This window comes from Montipora capricornis, chromosome 6, assembly GCF_036669925.1.
Source record: "Montipora capricornis isolate CH-2021 chromosome 6, ASM3666992v2, whole genome shotgun sequence".
In the NCBI taxonomy this organism is placed as follows: Eukaryota; Metazoa; Cnidaria; class Anthozoa; order Scleractinia; family Acroporidae; genus Montipora; species Montipora capricornis.
The window spans coordinates 6934864-6952363 of NC_090888.1; the positions used below are offsets into that span (position 1 = coordinate 6934864).

The following is a 17500-nucleotide window of genomic DNA, read 5'->3' on the forward strand; positions in this document are numbered from 1 at the left end:
ATCAGCTTTCTTAGATTAAACTGATCTTTCTTTATTTCATCACCTTGGGTCCACATTTTTGATAAGCTTGGCCCAGAAGTTTAAAATTTGACAATGAGCACATATAATTGTTTCAACGTTGAAATTTAATCAAGTTGAAGATTAAAGTACCTTAACCCTGAATTTCCATTTTCTCTGTCCACTTTCCCCCCGGTTTTCCTTTCATTTTTATTTTGTTGATCTTTGCCTAATGCATGCCTTCATCCACATTATTTCTAAAATTTTGTTTTACCTACAGTATCAGTTTCTGATTGATGTCATTCTTGCAATTTTTTTCCTTTTTTGATGAAATTTTCTATTTTTTAAAGGCTGTTGGGCTTCCTTGCCATTTTTCCACCAAACATTTCTGGATTGCTACTGAAATGCTTTCTTGTGACAAATCCTGCAAAGATCTTTTGCATTAATTTTGTGACTGCTTTCTTTAAATGCTCTTATATTTAAGCCTGTGGCAAATAACATTGTATGCTTCAAAATGGTACGCTCTTTATAAAATCTTTTACATTGATGACTGCCTTCGTTGTCTGGTCACAAATCTAAGCATGTGGCAACTGATACGTACGTGATATGGCACAAGGATTTTTAATATATTGGATTCTCTATTAACCACTTGACAACAAAAGATATTAGACATGGCAGACTGAAAAATGATCGTTACCATAAATACTCCTGAATAATAATTGTGAATATAGCTACATTTTTTATTTCTGAAATTTGAGCGCTCACACCTTAATTCTGTAAGGAGTTTGAATATGTATCGTCAAAGCTCATGGTCACAATAACTTTTTACTGAAATCTGTTGGATATTTTTAATTGCATTTAGATGAAAAAATTGAATTGGATCATTTCCTTTAAAAATGGAAGTTAGTGCTGTGCCTGTCTGGATATTGAGTTTTCAGAAATTTGCATAATTGAGTGGCATGGTCTAATTCTCAAAGAAGGTCTTTGTTACTTGCATTTTACATGAGATTTGTGACGGAAAATTAAAATTTTGCTGCTTGGAAGCATTTGCGACTCGGATAATGATATGACAGGCAGGAGAAAATTTGTAATACATTATTGATTTTTGGTAAATTTCATGCCTAATATCCTCATCTAGCATTATCAATGGCACGTAGCTATTTCGGAAAAGATACAATATAACAATTCCAACAAAGCAAAACCGAAGTAATACACATACCACAATTGTTTCGTTAGTCAGATATGTGCACGCACATGTTGTGACACGTTCCAAACCAAAAATGAAATCTCTGGTGTGTTTTTGCAGACCAAACCCGAGATGGTGAGAATAATCCCTTCATTGTCGTTTTGTTCCTTCGTAAACCTTTTGTTGCTGTGTGTTGTTAATCAGGGGTATTTTAAGGTCATATTTGTTGTAGGTAAAGGTGAACAAAAGGGAGTGTTGCTTGGCTAAGTAGTCATATTCAAAGACTGTGCTTTTGTTGTGTCAGGGAACAAACAGAACAATGGCTTGCAAGTGATCTTCAGCATAAGCTACGACAGGAGGTAAACTATTCTTAACGTAATGGATGGCATTAATATTATTGCTACATAAGTAAGATGTTGTTGATGTGATGTACGTGTACATATATCTGGGCATTTTCTTTTTTTTTTTTTTACACCGGGTTGTCTAAAATAGCTGGCTGCTGGCAGCAGATCTACTGAAATGCTGGTTAGCAGACTAAAATATTAGATTTTTGTTATTAAATGTTTTCACCTCCTGCTTTTCAAACATCACTTCAAAACCTTAGTAACCCAATGTTTATACAGAGCAAAGTTATGAAGCTGAAGTTGAAAGTTGCCTAACTAAGTAATGGCAAGATGTGGGCACAATTTGTTAATTTGCAGGGTAAATGGCTCTTGATTAATAAACCTTCCCTGATTGTGATGTTTGATGCTGCAAAATGAGCGAAAATTAACGATCACTTAATATGGTCCATGGTGGAAGGAAAATCATTATTTTACTATGTCAGGAGCTAGCAAATGGCTCTTGTTGTTTATTAAAAGACCATAAGAAAGACGATTATCACTGCATCAGATTGGGAACCTTCTGAATTTCTCTTACACTATGTATATATAAATTTATTCTTGTAGTTATAAGTCAGTGAAGCGTTAAAAATGAATTTTGGATTCTTGCTCAGAAGTTCAAGCTCGCAATATTTAGCAAATTATACATGTACATGAAATCTTAACGCTGTAATAATCATGCTTTTGATTTTTTGGTTTTGTTTTACATGTACTGTATGATTCAACATCAAATTAGGAAAAGTAAAAGGCTTTTTTAACAGAACCAAGAAATGTAGTTTGTTACAAGGACCCTTCTTGTTTTACCGGTAAACCCAATACTGTACAATGTGTTGGATATGATATGATTACCGGTACGTGTTGGGGCATGCATTGACAGTGTTACGTGTATCAAGTAACTGATTTGATGAATTTCCACTTTTCCTTTAGCTTATATTAATTTGTACTCTAAAAATGAACTGAGTGTATTCAAAGCTTGGTACATTAATTTTACATCCTTGGGGAAAACAAACTGTTACTATAAAGTAGAATGTAGCACAATAAATTTTGGAAGTGCGAAGTATTATATCTTTCAAATCAAAAGGGGTGCCCAATAGGCAAAACAAGCCTACTGCAGGCTCTAAAGTTTTAGTTCCAATAAATAGTTTCATTTGTCAATGCTGTTAACCACATTTGCCATGGCAGTTAGCAGACCACTAAGAAGAGAAATTGACGAAGGGGATCAAAATCAGCCAATCACGTGGCCAAATATGACCCGTTGACCTGTTCTACAACAATTTACGGCATCTTCACTGATTGGAATTTGAACTCCAGTCTGCATGTTTATGAAAGGTGCAAGTAAAAGGGAATGACTAATCTGTACACCCATAATAAAAATATGGCGTGAGAATTTGAGAGGTGTACCAATTTGCACAATCTGCCAACGTTGTAACAAGCATGATTTGCCTGTTTTTTAAAATTCATTTCTCTGTCAAATCTTTAATTCGAAAACATAGTGTTTCAAGTTTGAGAATACTGTTAAGATTACAGAAAGGTAATGTTGCTAGAGTGAAATGATCTTTGTTTGACAGATTATGCAAATCAGTAAACCTGTTAAATTCTCATGCCGGCTTGGCACCGGAAGCCAGCAATATTCCAATCAAAATTCGAGTTTTGAACTGAGGTTTGATTTGAATTAAATTGCATTATTCATCCAAGGAACAGATTATTGAAATGATTACTGAAATCTAATTTGCAATAATGAACTCATTACTCTGCTCATCAGAGGAACGCTTGAACTGTTTTGACTGTAAAAGCTGCAGTAGGGTTGTCATAAGGAAAGAAACTTAAAGGGGCACTTTCGGATAAGTTTCAGTGTTTTTTAGTTTAACTGGGTAAAATGCTTAAAATGTTTAATACTAAGCCAAGGTGGGAAAAATTAACTAGCTTGTTATTAATGCCGAAGACTGTGACTTGTCCCCAAAAACTCTTGATATTGCCATTTTGGAGTTTCATTTTTGTGGCATTGAAAGAACAGGAAGTAGGAAATGGAAGGCTCACTAGACCAGTAAATTGCTTGGCATGAACTGAAATTTTTTTTTTAATGGTGTATTTTTAGAAGATTGAGGCTTTTGTGGTTTTTATGGACTGTCTTGGTTGTCTGTCTCTGCAGGAAGTTGAAGTTGAAAGAAGAAGAAAAGATGCCGAGACAAGAGATGAGGTACACGTGCTAGAACATACATGTAATGTGAAACTTTAGCAAACAGGTTCAACAACAGTAATTTTTAAAGAGCACCCCAATGATTCAAGTATTTACAGGAGCATCAGTATAGCTTATGTTATAAATTCGCAATCTCTGTCCAAGTGAATGTGGTTGATTGATAATCCAGGATCATTCTTCATCACTTGATGATATATACTTAACCCTTTGAGCAGTGAAAAGGGATGATGATGATAATAATAATAATATAATAATATTATTATTATTATTGTTATTATTAATAGTCAATAATTGATACAATACAATACAATACAATACAATACATACTTAATTGACCGCTCCCCATAGAGGCTTTTCAGGGCCAATGAAACACCACGAAACGACGGAACAGAACAACAACAACTGTTAAGAATCCCAACTGGCCGGAGGCAAACCAGTTGGCTATTTACAAGTGCAGCTGGGAAGTTGAACCAGGGATTACCAGGATCAAATTCAACGAGTGGTTAGAGCGGGTCTTGAACGCGGGATCTCCAGATCTCAAGGCAAGCGCCCAAACCACTGGGCCACACTGCCTCCACACATTCACTCCTCAAGCACCCCAGGGCTCCCCCAGTTTACAAGTAAAATCGTCTGGTGTTAGTCTCACTCCCAGCAGTCAATGGGTTAAACTATGATGTAGTCAAGTAAAACTGCTTTTTACACTGTCAGAAATGTTGCCAACACTCAAAGTCTTTTAATAATTATTATTAAATTAAATTAGATCTATGTTTTCTGATAGACGCTGTCTTGCAACCCCTTGGTCGTAAAAACAGGCCTTCTGGTATTATGCAATAGTGCGATTTCGCACAATTCACAAAATTCATAAAATAAAACATAAATCAACAAGTTTCTTAGGAGCTCCTGCATAAATACAGTATGCCATGTTTACGATGATTTACCTTGGAAAACGGCTAAAATGTTTTTGCTACCTTCAATTTCATACATAAATTATTCGAAGTTCAAGGTGTTATTTTGCATGTGGGAGGCCTGGTATGAGTCTGATTCTTAAAGAGTTGCCAATTGGTGTAACACAAATCTGTTCAGAAATATAATACTGCACACAAAAACAAAGTGTAAGAATACAAAAATACTAATAATTATTGATGCATTTGTTAGCTGTGTCCTTTCAACTTTTAACGTGGTGCACCAATAGTGCAGAAGACCTCATTTTTTTTACTTGTCCCAACTAATGTTGATCAAGATTCATAATTACTGTTCCCTTACGTTCAAAATGTCGTAAGGGCGGTAAAAACGTGTTTTTTCTTATCGTGAAACCTTGAAATACAAGCTTAAAATTGCTCAGTAAAAAAATTGCATAATTTACAATATTTATCGCATAATTGACCTTTCTAATCGCATAATCTGCCCTGCAAATTTCGCACAATTAGCATTTTTTCATCGCACCCTATCAGAAGGCCTGTAAAAATTAGTTTCAATTGGACACTGAGGTACCCACAACCCATTCACAAAGAATCGCAGAGATGCAACTTCATGTAACAATAGTATTGTTTAATAGTGTAATGCACCCAAAGAAGGATTAAGGTAGTTGCATTGGAATGGCAAAAGGACAACTGAAAATCAAACTTCAGAGTTCATTTTTCAAATTATGACTTACACGTACAAGTAACAATTGGTCAAATTTAATCTCACAGGTAGGGAAGGGAACTCTCATGGAGCATGCTCTTTTGTGTGACACTGGCACCTCGTGTGAGATGGAACTCAACGAAACTAATCTAAACCAAGCTGTAACTCTTCCCTACCTGACAGTAAGACTTGTAGATTTTACTCTGGCTAACACCAGACGATTTTACTCTCCAATTGGGTGCGCTTTAGGGGTGAATAAATGAATAAATGAATAAATAAATGTTCACAATGACAAAAAAACATTTCTTTTTGTTTTTCTGTTGAATTGAAACTTTGTTTAGTATAATTTGAATTGTTCTAGATCTATTAAAGTTAATTGTTGCTTATATTCAATTGGGAGCTTAAGCACGCGATGTTTTGAGGCACAGACGGATACCGGAAGTGATCATTTTGCACGCCAGGACAGGCAACTGTAGTCTCTCTCAGATTTTTAAACTAATCGTCTCTAATTGTGAAAAGATACTTAGCAGTGTAAATGTTGTTGATGTGATGTACGTGTACATATATCTGGGCATTTTCTTTTTCTTTTTTTTTTTTTTACACCGGGTTGTCTAAAGTAGCTGGCTGCTGGCAGCAGATCTACTGAAATGCTGGTTAGCAGACTAAAATATCAGATTTTTGTTATTAAATATTTTCACCTCCTGCTTTTCAAACATCACTACAAAACCTTAGTAACCTAATGTTTATACAGAGCAAAGTTATGAAGCTGAAGTTGAAAGTTGCCAAACTAAGTAATGGCAAGATGTGGGCACAATTTGTTAATTTGCAGGGTAAATGGCTCTTGATTAATAAACCTTCCCTGATTGTGATGTTTATGCTGCAAAATGAGCAAAAATTAACGATCACTTATGGCCCATGGTGGAAGGAAAATCATTATTTTACTATGTCAGGAGCTAGTAAATGGCTCTTGTTGTTTATTAAAAGACCATTTTAAACAGTTGCTCTTAACTTTGAGAGCCGGCGGAAGTTGCTGTTTGACAAAAATAGATCTGAGACATCATTTTTTTGCTGTTGAAGGAAATCGCAAGGCATCTACAAGAAAAGGAATCGTTATAATTGGAGCGTGCAAGGCAACGTCGTATAGAACGACAAAAGGAAGAAGAAGAGGACAAAATTCTGAGTGAAGCTCTTTCAAAGCTAAAAGAAAATGGAAAAAATCGTGTGAACCATTGTGAAGTGGCTGAAATTCAGACAGGTTAGTCAAACTTTTTTAATCAAGAATCAAGCCAAACAACCTTGTAATAATACTTCCAAATTTTGTTATCTGGGTAATAAATAATAGTACTTAGTTATAGGTAATTGCTGGGGTCATTGTTACCCTGTCTAGTTTATGAAAGGATGTCATTCTGAGCAGGAACAAAATAATTCCTGATCAGTGCCTACGGTGAAATTACAGTACTGTGCTATCTCTTTCGAGTCTCGATTCTCGCGAGGATCGAGGAACGGCAGTCGAGAATCAAACAGTTCCCGTTGTGATTTAATCGAGGAGTAATGCTTTCGGGAAAGCTGAATTGATTATAAATAACTGAAAGGTCTGTGATTTTGCGAGAATCAAGTGTCCGGAGCATCTAGTTTGATTTCGTGTGAACCAAGTCGCGATGCTCGAATTGATTCTTGATCCTCAATTCTCGTGATGATCGAGTCGAGACTGTCAACTTTCTTTTGCATCGTTCTGTACTGTAAGTTCAAACTGGGATACAGGAGAGGGTCTCTGCGGTAGGGGCAAGACATTGGCAAGACATTGGCACAGCGAGGCTCAGAGTACAGTAGTTTCCATGGTGAAGTTTATCATGATTGCACTTGGAAGCTCTTGAACAACAAAAGCGGACATTGGTGCCTCTCTTTAGATGGCCAGCGTGAAATGCCATCATCTCCGAAGTCGCAATGTTATGAGCAGTATGAGATGCGCGGTGCAAAACAAGGGAATCACCATAAGCCAATCATTAAGGGCTACGGCTCGTGTTTTTAAACTCGATAAAACACTGCTGCGAGTTTTTTAAACATTACTTAAAAAACCTTCGTTTTTACGGAGATTCCCATTAAAATTATCAAACACCTGCTAAAATGCTATTTTAAACATATTTTTATTATCCTTGTTGCTTCAAAACGCCAAACATACCGTTTTGAATCATCACTCTCCGTATTTTTATTCCGGAATAGGGTCAGTCGAACGCATCCTAGACTGACAAGCACATAATGACTGGCTCCCTCCGTTACGAAACGAGTTTGCCAGCGAAATCATTCAAATCAAATTGATTGAAGTATCTTCATCGAATTAACCTCATTTCCGTTTATGATTTGAAATTCGCACCAAAGTCTCGTTTGTAAGGCAAACAGAACTCGGAAATGGACCATTGAAAAAGAGCTCTCCATACGGTGAACTAAATAAGTAGCCGCTTTTGTTAAACTCTGTGCGCTAAGAAAGACATGCATGATGACATAATTTTCTTCTTGCTAGCGCTAATCACTCAACAAAAATGTTGTTTCTGGTCTCGGGGAAACTTTTGGCTTAGTTGTTGATTATTAACTGTGGAATGTGACCTGTATTTTAAGACCCGCCTTCATTGCAGCTGTCGCACGAGTCAACAGCGCCACATACAACTGCTAAATCAACCACATCAATAGTCTGAACCCCGTTGAACAATTTTATAATTTGTAACACAATCTGACATGGTGAAAACATTGAACAACAGTATAAACAATACTCGCGTCAGGGAATTACAATTGTGAGACGCCAAAATGAACCAAAACGTAAAGGTATATACGAAATAAAATCACTCAATTACCGTTACGTCTTTCAAACATCATTATATCCTTCTATATATCGAGCGATCGCTATGCCAGAGGTCGTGAAAAGCCAACGTAGCTTTAATTGGAATCGAGGCCTGATGTAGATCACCGTGCAACGTGAAAAAACGGCGAATTATTTTTGACTGTTATGCTTGTTAATTTGCGGCTGCTTCTTACGGAACAGCTACAATTTTGAAAATGATTTAAACACGAATTCTGTTCTTCCTCTGGCTCTCCTCACTACCGCAATCTTTCTTTCGACATTAAACCAAGTAGAGTTCATGTGAGAAAAGCACCAATCAGCGATCTTTTTAGTCACTGTGTGCCAGGGTCTTCTCAAGACCCGCCGCCATATTGAAAGCCGAGAAGACCCTGGGAACGAGGTTGTTATCAAACACCTGCTAAAATGCTATTTTAAACATATTTTTATTATCCTTGTTGCTTCAAAACGCCAAACATACCATTTTGAATCATCACTCTGCATATTTTTATTCCGGAATAGGGTCAGTCGAACGCATCCTAATACTGACAAGCACATAATGACTGGCTCCCTCCGTTTCGAAGCGAGTTTGCCAGTGAAATCATTCAAATCAAATTATCAAGTATCTTCATAGAATTAACCTCATTTCCGTTTATGATTTGAAATTCACACCAAAGTCTCGTTTTTAAGGCAAACAGAACTCGGAAATGGACCATTGAAAAAGAGCTCTGCATACGGTGAACTAAATAAGTAGCCGCTTTTGTTTAACTCTGTGCGCTAAGAAAGACATGTATGATGACATAATTTTCTTGTGACCAAGGAAAACAAGAAGAACACATTGCCCTTGTGATGGCTCTGGCTTTGATCAGCAAGTTTACAATCTCTGCTGCCTATGATCAGATATGCATCCACACCGCTGAACTTTATCCAACAGTGATCAGGTAGGAATCTGTAGATTTTTCAACAAGCTAAAATTAACCGTGAAGTTAATATCTTGGATTTTCACATCTTTTTTTATTTTATTTTGTGCATTATTTTCACTGTCCTCGTTAATGCGTGATTCTTTACAGAACCATCGGAGTGGGTTTTTCGTCACTTTGTGCTCGAGTTGGAGAAATGGCTGCTCCGTATATAGTGGTAAGAGAAGGGGTGATTTTGTTATTTATATACCTCCATCTAGATAAGAGGAAGATCGCTTCCACAAAAATTGACGTTACTGTCAGAACTTAATAACAAATAATAATCATGCATGGATTAGTAAAGTGCGTTCTATCTCTAGTAATATTCTTTTTAATAATAATAATAATAATAATAATAATAATAATTATAAAGCGTAGGTGAGCATGAAAGCGTGAGGACGCAAGTTCTCTTGCTCCTGCTAAAACATCAATTTTGACGCTTAAATAATGCGTGTACTCGCAATCTTAGTATTGATCTTCAATAACATCTACAATGATCAACATACCACGTCAACAACTAGCGCAACACGCTCGTAACCAACCAAATACTTCAAGTTTAGAAGATGGACAAACGAGTGCTCTAGAACACCGCGCAAGAACTAAGTGGACCGTGGAAATGAATTTTGCTTTAATAGAAGCGAGGAACGGAGCTGAGGACTTAGTGGATCCTATCACAGAATGTGTAGCCTGTTCCAGGCTCTCAGATAGTCGAGAAAACGAATAGAACTGCGTGTGAAAAGCGAGTGGGGGCTTGGGTCGAGGTGAAGCGGGAGAGCCTGTAAGCACCTCTTTAAATTCTTCATTCCGCCCACTTTGCAAATAACCTTTCGCATGTCAAAATGTCAATGTCAAAGTGTTGAAAATGGGCGGCATTGTGTGGTTCCACGCGAGTTCAAGCGCGATTCTTTTGTTGTTGTTCAGAGGTGATGCGTTGATTCTCTAAAGGCCATATTTCTAAGTTCTTCAGGTTTTCAAAGGAAAACGTGACGTGTTTTGAATGCGGCTCAAACAGGATCTGGCGTTAAAATAACACCGACTAAAACACAATCAGGTGGATTTCTAGGAACTCTGTTGGCTTCCGTTGGAATTCCTATGGCTGTTAATCTGGTGAAAAAGCTGTTCACAGGGAAAGGAGCACCGAGGGTAGGTAGACCAAGATTGCATGGTGAAGGATCACCTAGAATTGGAGCCCCCCCTCCATTTTATAGTTATCGGCCATATGTGACTGGTTATGGTAAAAAAAAAAACCCCTCAACCAAAAAAGGAAAAGGGTTGCTATTGGGAAAAAACAGTCCATTCAATGGCATACCCATTTTGGGGGCAATATTGTAAAACCAAAATTTCACAAAAAAATACCTATGTCCAACCACGATCTGAAAAAATGGTGTAAATATTTAAACATACCAATCAATGATGTACTGTCAAGAAATGAAAAAGTTCCACACAACCATAAACAGGCGTTATTTATTACAATCTGGAACCAGCTTATATGTCAGGATCTCACTGGGTAGCCACTTATGTTAAGGATAATGTAATAAATTATTTTGATTCGTTTGGTATGCCACCTTTTCAAGAGATTGTAAATCATGCCAAAAAGAAAAATCTGACTTTGTTACATCAAAACAATCAGATACAAAACATACAAACAACAACTTGTGGGTATTTCTGTTTATACTTTCTGAATGAAATGAATAAGGGCAATTCATATTATGATTTATTACAAGTGTTCGACATAAATGATACAATGAAAAATGAGAGATTTATCGAACATTATTTCAGAAATATCTAACTTATATATATTATGAAATCATATTGTGTTAAACAAAAGAAAGTGACCGAATGTGTTGAACCTTCAGGTTACAAAACAGCTAAAAATGGTAGACTGATGTTCTTTTGCACTTGTGCTGAATGTGGTATTACAAAGACCAAATTTGTCAAACAACAGGGAAACTAAACAGCCTTTTGGGAGCGGGCTTACTCAGTGACATTGCTAATACAGGAACAGAATTATTTTTAACTAAAGGAGTACCTTATCTTGGCAAAAAAGCCGTTGAAATGGGTAGATATTATGGTTCCGAATTAATGAGAGACCCAAAATTGCAGAAAAAAGCAATCGATTATGGTTTGAGAAAAATGAACCCTCTACTTCATAAAGTTGGATCAGAAGCTCTCAATCAATTGTCAACAAAAATAAGACCGAATAAAAAATACACAACAAACAGAAAAGATCTTGATGGCGGTGCTGTTGACATTCACAAAGCTATTGGTAAATTACCGAAACCAAAAGGCGGATGGACATTACCTGGGCATCATTACACCGGACCTTATAATGATTTAGAAAATCAACTGAAGTATGACCCAAAAACTGGTCAAATATTAGAAATATATGATATGCCAACTGGAAGAACTGATGCAATAGCAATGCAGCACGACGTTGATTATTCAGTATGCAAGGATGACAGAAAATGTAAAAACAAAGCAGATAGAAAAATGGTTCAAGCTTTAGACAACGTACCGTATAATGAAAGACAATGGGGGCATTGGTTGGCAAGAAATGTTATCAATACAAAGCAGAAACTAGGTCTAGGAGTTTCAAAAAACGGAAAAAGCCGTCGGGTAAAGAAAACTGGCAAGAAAAATTAGCAGATGAATTACATGCATCTATAAGACGCAACTTTACTCGGCGGCGTGTAATCGTAAATCATATTGATGAAATATGGGCAAGTGATCTAGTTGAAATGCAACAGTTTAGCAAATGGAATAAAGGTTATCGATATCTTCTTATGGTTATTGATGTTTTCAGCAAATACGGTTGGATTGTCCCATTGAAGGATAAGAAAGGTGAATCTGTCACTGAAGCATTTAAAACGATATTCAGGGAAGGCAGAAGACCACAATATTTATGGGTTGATAAGGGAAAGGAGTTCTATAACAAACACTTGAAGGACTTGTTAGACAAAAATAAGATACATATGTATTCAACTGAAAATGAAGAGAAATCCTCAGTGGTTGAAAGGTGGAATAGGACAATCAAGTCCAAAATGTGGAAACAGTTTACAGTTCAAGGTAATACAATGTATCTCGATATGCTGCCCAAACTAGTGAAACAGTATAATAATACAAAACATTCAAGCATAAAGATGACACCTGCAGAAGCATCTAACAAGAGGAATGAAGGTATAGTTTACTTCAATCTATATGGTGATACAGAAACATTGAAACAGAAACCAAAATTTAAGGTTGGTGACAAGGTTCGAATATCTAAGTATAAACGGAATGTGTTCGACAAGGGTTATACACCAAATTGGACAGAAGAAGTGTTTACAGTTGATAAGATCCAATATACTAATCCAATAACATACAAACTAAAAGATCTCAGAGGTGAAGACATTCAAGGGAGTTTTTATGAACCTGAATTATTAAAAGCAAAGCAGGATATTGTTAAAGTCATTAGAAGAGACTATAAAAAGAAACAAGCTCTAGTGAAATGGAAGGGATACAGTGATGATTTCAATAGTTGGGTACCATTGAAAGACATTGAAAACATATGAATTGTGGTGAAACAAACGCGCATAAATACTTATAAAAAAATAAAAATGTATACTTATATTATATGGACAAGTTTGAAAATGAAGAAAAGTTTGGTTTCTATTATGAAAGCGATCAAGACTCTGGTTCAGATTCCGATTGGACGCCATCGCAAGAAAGCATATCTGAAGAAAGCTGCTCAAGTTCGCAAGAATCTGAGTCGTCACAAGACAGTGATGAATCTGTATAAAAACAGAATGAAAACATATAGTATATGAAAGAATTCACAGACAAACAAAGATACCTGATAATCATATGGTACCATTTTTTGAAAGATATAAAAGAAGACAACATAGAAAAATCTCTGCATCGTCAATTCCGTGGATACAAAATCGATTGGCAAGCAATGAGTGAAATATTTTCTCGAGCATCTGAAACTGTATACGCAAGAAAAAAAGTGTATCCATGGGATTTGAGAACAATAAATTCCAAAGGAAGATGTCTGCGTGTTTATTATGATTATTTGATGGAACATCATCAAGCGTATAAAAACAAAATGTAAACTATTAATATATGTTCAAAGGAACCGAAATAGTAAGAACACTATGTTTGAGAAGATTGATTGAAGAATCAATTTGTGAAATAATGGGTAACAACGCCAAATACATGCATTATGTCATGACCATTGTGCTCCCTGCGATCAAATATGGATTGGATAATGGTATGCCGAAAGAAGAAATCAAAAAAATATTTTACAGAGCTGATGCCAAAATGACTTTTTTGTTTGAAGAGTTCAAAAGATATCGTGATTTTTTGGCTCCATTGAAATTGTTGCAAGAAAATATATAGGTATATTATTTCACACTGACGAAGAAGAAAGACAAAACATTTAAAAGAATATATATAGTAATAATATATGGAAGATCGAAGACCAGTTGGCCGTCCCAGATTTTATACTGCTGAAGAAAGAAGACGAAACAAAAATGATTATATGTTGCACAAAGAATGGTATTGCAAAATATGTAACAATGATCATAATTACACTCTTGCTGGCAAACATTGTCATCTCAAAACAAAGAAACATTTCAAAAATTCATTTACATATAATACGGGTTATATTTATGATAAACATGAAAATAGCAATTAATTGATTCATATCACTTCTCTTTTAAAAAAGTTATATACATACTTCCCGTATGTGTTGAACTATAAACGCACCATATTTTTATTTAAAGAATTATTATCTATAGTTATATTATGATGAATATTATGCAAAATAATATCTCAACTTATAGTATGAACAAGAGTGATCTTGAGAAACTGAGTAAATCAGAATTAATAAAATTGATTATAAAACAAAATACGAAACCAGTGCCCGCACCAAGGACTAAAACAAGACCGATCCCAAAACCAAGAAAGAGTGTGCAGCAAATGGTTCAAAATTATGAAGAAAACATAATTCTTCCTCCATTAGAGTTCCGAGATGGATACAAACCAGTACCAGCACCAAGAACCAAAAAACCAGTGCCAGCGCCTAGAACCAAACAACCAATTCCATTGCCTAGGACCATAATACAAGAAACGAACAAAGCTTTAAAAGGGTTTACAAAGTCTTATGAAATCAACATTAAAAACAGCAAAGACCCACTTATGCAACTGCAAAATACAAGAAAGGCTGTTGCCATCCATATCGAAAAAATATTGAAATCAATGAAAGGTCTGAAATTTATTGAAACACTTAGAGTAACATTTGAAAAGCAAACAGGGCGAGAAGAAAAAATCATCAAAACGGCTTATTTTAACAGTCAACCACAAACAATAACAAATGACACACAAATCGAACTGGCTTTGTCTTTGTCGAAACAAGTCATACTAAACAAGATTGCAGTTTGGATTTCAGAGGGATCTGGTTGGACTGTTCAATCTGTTGACAATCATTATCTCAATGTAGTGAAATATGAACCAATGAAAGGATCTTCTTATATAAAACTACCAAATAAACTCAAACACAGTGCAAAAGGATTGATTAATATGAAAAATGAGGATAATGAATGCTTCAGGTGGTGCCACATAAGACATCTTAATCCCCAAGACAAAGATGCTCAAAGAATAAAAAAATCAGATAAAGCATTCATTGAAAATTTGAATTATTCAGGAATTGAATTTCCAGTGACTACCAAACAGTACAACAAAATAGAAAAGCAGAATGAAATTAACATCAATGTTTTCGGTTATGAAAACAAACAAAAATATCCCATTTATGTGTCAAAAGAAAAGTATGAAGATTGCATGAATCTGCTTCTTATAACAGAAAATGAAAACAAGCACTATGTATTAATCAAAGATTTCAACAAGTTCATGTATGATATAACAAAGCATGAAAAGAGAAAACATTTTTGCATGTATTGTCTTCAGCATTTCACTTCTGAAAGAGTGTTGAATAATCATAAAGAAAACTGTATCCAATTAAATGGAGCACAAGCAATTAAAATGCCAACAAAAGATGATAACATACTAAAATTCAATAATTTCCATAAACAACTACCAGTTCCATTTGTAATATATGCAGATTTCGAAGCCATAACTGAAAAAATACATGGATGCCAACCCAATGATGATAAATCATACACTGAGGCTTATCAGAGACACACAGACTGTGGTTATGGATATAAGGTTGTGTGTTGTTATGATGATAAATACACAAAACCAGTACAAATTTATAGAGGTGAAAAAGCTGTTCACAAATTCATGGAAAATATGCTAAATGAAGTGAGATATTGCAAGAATGTAATGAAAAAACATTTTGATAAGCCATTGAGAATGACTAAAGATGACGAAGACAAATTCAAAAAAGCTGACAAATGCCATATATGTGAAAAAGAATACAATAAAACTGATGTGAGAGTAAGAGATCACTGCCATGTGACTGGCCAGTACAGAGGATCCGCACATCAAGATTGCAATCTCAACTTCAGAATAACTGACAAAATTCCAGTGATATTCCACAATCTACGTGGGTATGACAGTCATTTCATAATGCAAGAGATCGGTGAGACAGTTAAAAATCATACATACACAAACAAGAAAGGTGAAAAGTGCCAAATGAATATAAATGCAATTCCCAATAACATGGAGAAATACATGGCTTTCATGCTCGGTCATCATCTGACCTTTATTGACAGTTTCCAATTCATGAGCTCAAGTCTTGACAGACTGGTCAGCAATCTACCAAAAGAATCATTGAAATACACCTCTCAAATATTTGAAAACGAAAAGCTTGATTTGATGTCTCGAAAAGGAGTATATCCATACGACTTCATGGATAGCTTCGGTAAATTCAATGAAAAGCTACCACCAAAAGAAGAATTTTACAGTATATTAAATGATGAGCATATCTCAGATGATCAATACAAACATGCTCAAAATGTATGGAACACTTTCAATCTAAAAAATATGGGTGAGTACCATGACTTATATCTCAAATCTGACATCCTTCTATTAGCTGATGTGTTTGAAAACTTTCGAAAGACATGTCTGCAATACTACAAACTAGACCCCTGTCATTATTTTACATCTCCAGGTCTTTCATGGGATGCTATGTTAAAGATGACTAACATTAAATTGGAGCTTATGACTGATATTGATATGTTTCAGTTTATTGAAAAAGGAATGCGAGGTGGGACAAGCTACATCGCCAATCGATATGGTAAAGCTAACAATAAATACATGAAAACATATGATGAGAAGGCGCCCTCAAAGTATATCATGTATCTTGATGCTAACAATTTGTATGGATGGGCTATGTCACAATACCTACCAACTGGTGGATTCAGATGGTTGAATAAAAAACAAATTGACAAAATAGACTTATCCAAGTATAAAACAGATAGCAATAAAGGTTCGATATTAGAAGTTGATTTGGAATATCCCAAAGAATTACACGATCTGCATAATGATTATCCGCTAGCACCTGAAAAGGTAAAAGTCAACAAAGATATGCTTTCTAATTATTGCCAAGAAATAGCCGATAAATTTAATGTATCAACTGGTTTAGTTCATAAACTGGTACCTACGTTAAGCAATAAAGAAAAATACGTACTCCATTACAGAAACCTTCAATTATACACAGATCTTGGTTTGAAAATAACCAAAGTCCATCGAGTACTAGAGTTCAATCAGTCCGCATGGTTGAAGCAATACATCGACTTTAATACTGAAAAAAGAACTAATGCTGAAAATGCTTTCGAGAAAGACTTCTTCAAGCTCATGAATAATAGTGTATTTGGAAAAACAATGGAAAACATTAGAAAAAGAGTAGATGTCAGATTAGTGACTGATGAAAACAAACTATTAAAAATGGCTGCTAAACCAACATATGTTAGCAGCAAGATCTTTAATGAAAATCTAGTGGCAGTGCATAAAATCAAAGAAACACTAACCCTAAACAGGCCGGCATATGTGGGTATGTGTATCCTTGATCTTAGCAAGACACTAATGTATGATTTTCACTATAATTATATCAAACAAAAATACGGCAGCAAAGCAAAATTGTTATTCACAGACACAGACAGCTTGACATATGAAATCCAAACGAGTGATGCATACCAAGACTTTTGGAATGATAAAGACAAATTCGACAACAGTGATTATTCTCAAGATTCGCAATATTTCGACAAGACAAATAAAAAGGTAATCGGTAAATTCAAAGACGAGGCAGCAGGTATACCGATCACCGAATTCGTTGGATTGAGATCAAAAATGTATTCCTATATGAAAGACAATGACAAAGGTGGAAAGACG

At 35.5% G+C, this 17500-nt stretch overlaps 5 protein-coding genes across 9 annotated transcripts in view; 2 read left to right on the forward strand and 3 right to left on the reverse strand.

Moving 5' to 3' along the window:
* Positions 1 to 17500, reverse strand: part of LOC138051400 (tetratricopeptide repeat protein 28-like) — a 301832-nt gene that overhangs the window by 178564 nt on the left and 105768 nt on the right. The gene's annotated exons all lie outside the window — the stretch shown is intronic.
* Positions 1 to 17500, reverse strand: part of LOC138051422 (uncharacterized) — a 253692-nt gene that overhangs the window by 121295 nt on the left and 114897 nt on the right. The gene's annotated exons all lie outside the window — the stretch shown is intronic.
* The window catches only part of LOC138051404 (tetratricopeptide repeat protein 28-like), a 142894-nt gene that overhangs the window by 54335 nt on the left and 71059 nt on the right, over positions 1 to 17500 (reverse strand). The window lies entirely within an intron of this gene.
* The window catches only part of LOC138051426 (coiled-coil domain-containing protein 50-like), a 31050-nt gene that overhangs the window by 8286 nt on the left and 5264 nt on the right, over positions 1 to 17500 (forward strand). The window contains exons 4-10 of one of the 4 annotated variants that reach the window (XR_011132799.1): positions 1488 to 1542; positions 3713 to 3760; positions 5452 to 5565; positions 6461 to 6638; positions 9034 to 9154; positions 9284 to 9350; positions 10236 to 10315. Coding sequence is in view for 1 of the 4 variants with exons in the window: in XM_068897626.1 (XP_068753727.1) it covers positions 1488 to 1542; positions 3713 to 3760; positions 5452 to 5565; positions 6461 to 6499 (256 nt within the window). In the remaining 3 variants the exon portion in view is untranslated. Of the gene's footprint in view, positions 1 to 1487; positions 1543 to 3712; positions 3761 to 5451; positions 5566 to 6460; positions 6640 to 9033; positions 9155 to 9283; positions 9351 to 10235; positions 10316 to 17500 lie in introns of those variants that run through there. The other 3 variants (XR_011132798.1, XR_011132800.1, XM_068897626.1) reach the window with 3 other exon arrangements.
* The window catches only part of LOC138051403 (uncharacterized), a 3823-nt gene continuing 280 nt past the window's right edge, over positions 13958 to 17500 (forward strand). Inside the window, exons 1-2 of one of the 2 annotated variants that reach the window (XM_068897592.1) lie at positions 13958 to 16157; positions 16281 to 17500. The exon at positions 16281 to 17500 is cut by the window's right edge and continues 280 nt beyond it. In XM_068897592.1, the coding sequence (XP_068753693.1) occupies positions 13958 to 16157; positions 16281 to 17500 (3420 nt within the window). The other variant, XM_068897591.1, reaches the window with a different exon arrangement.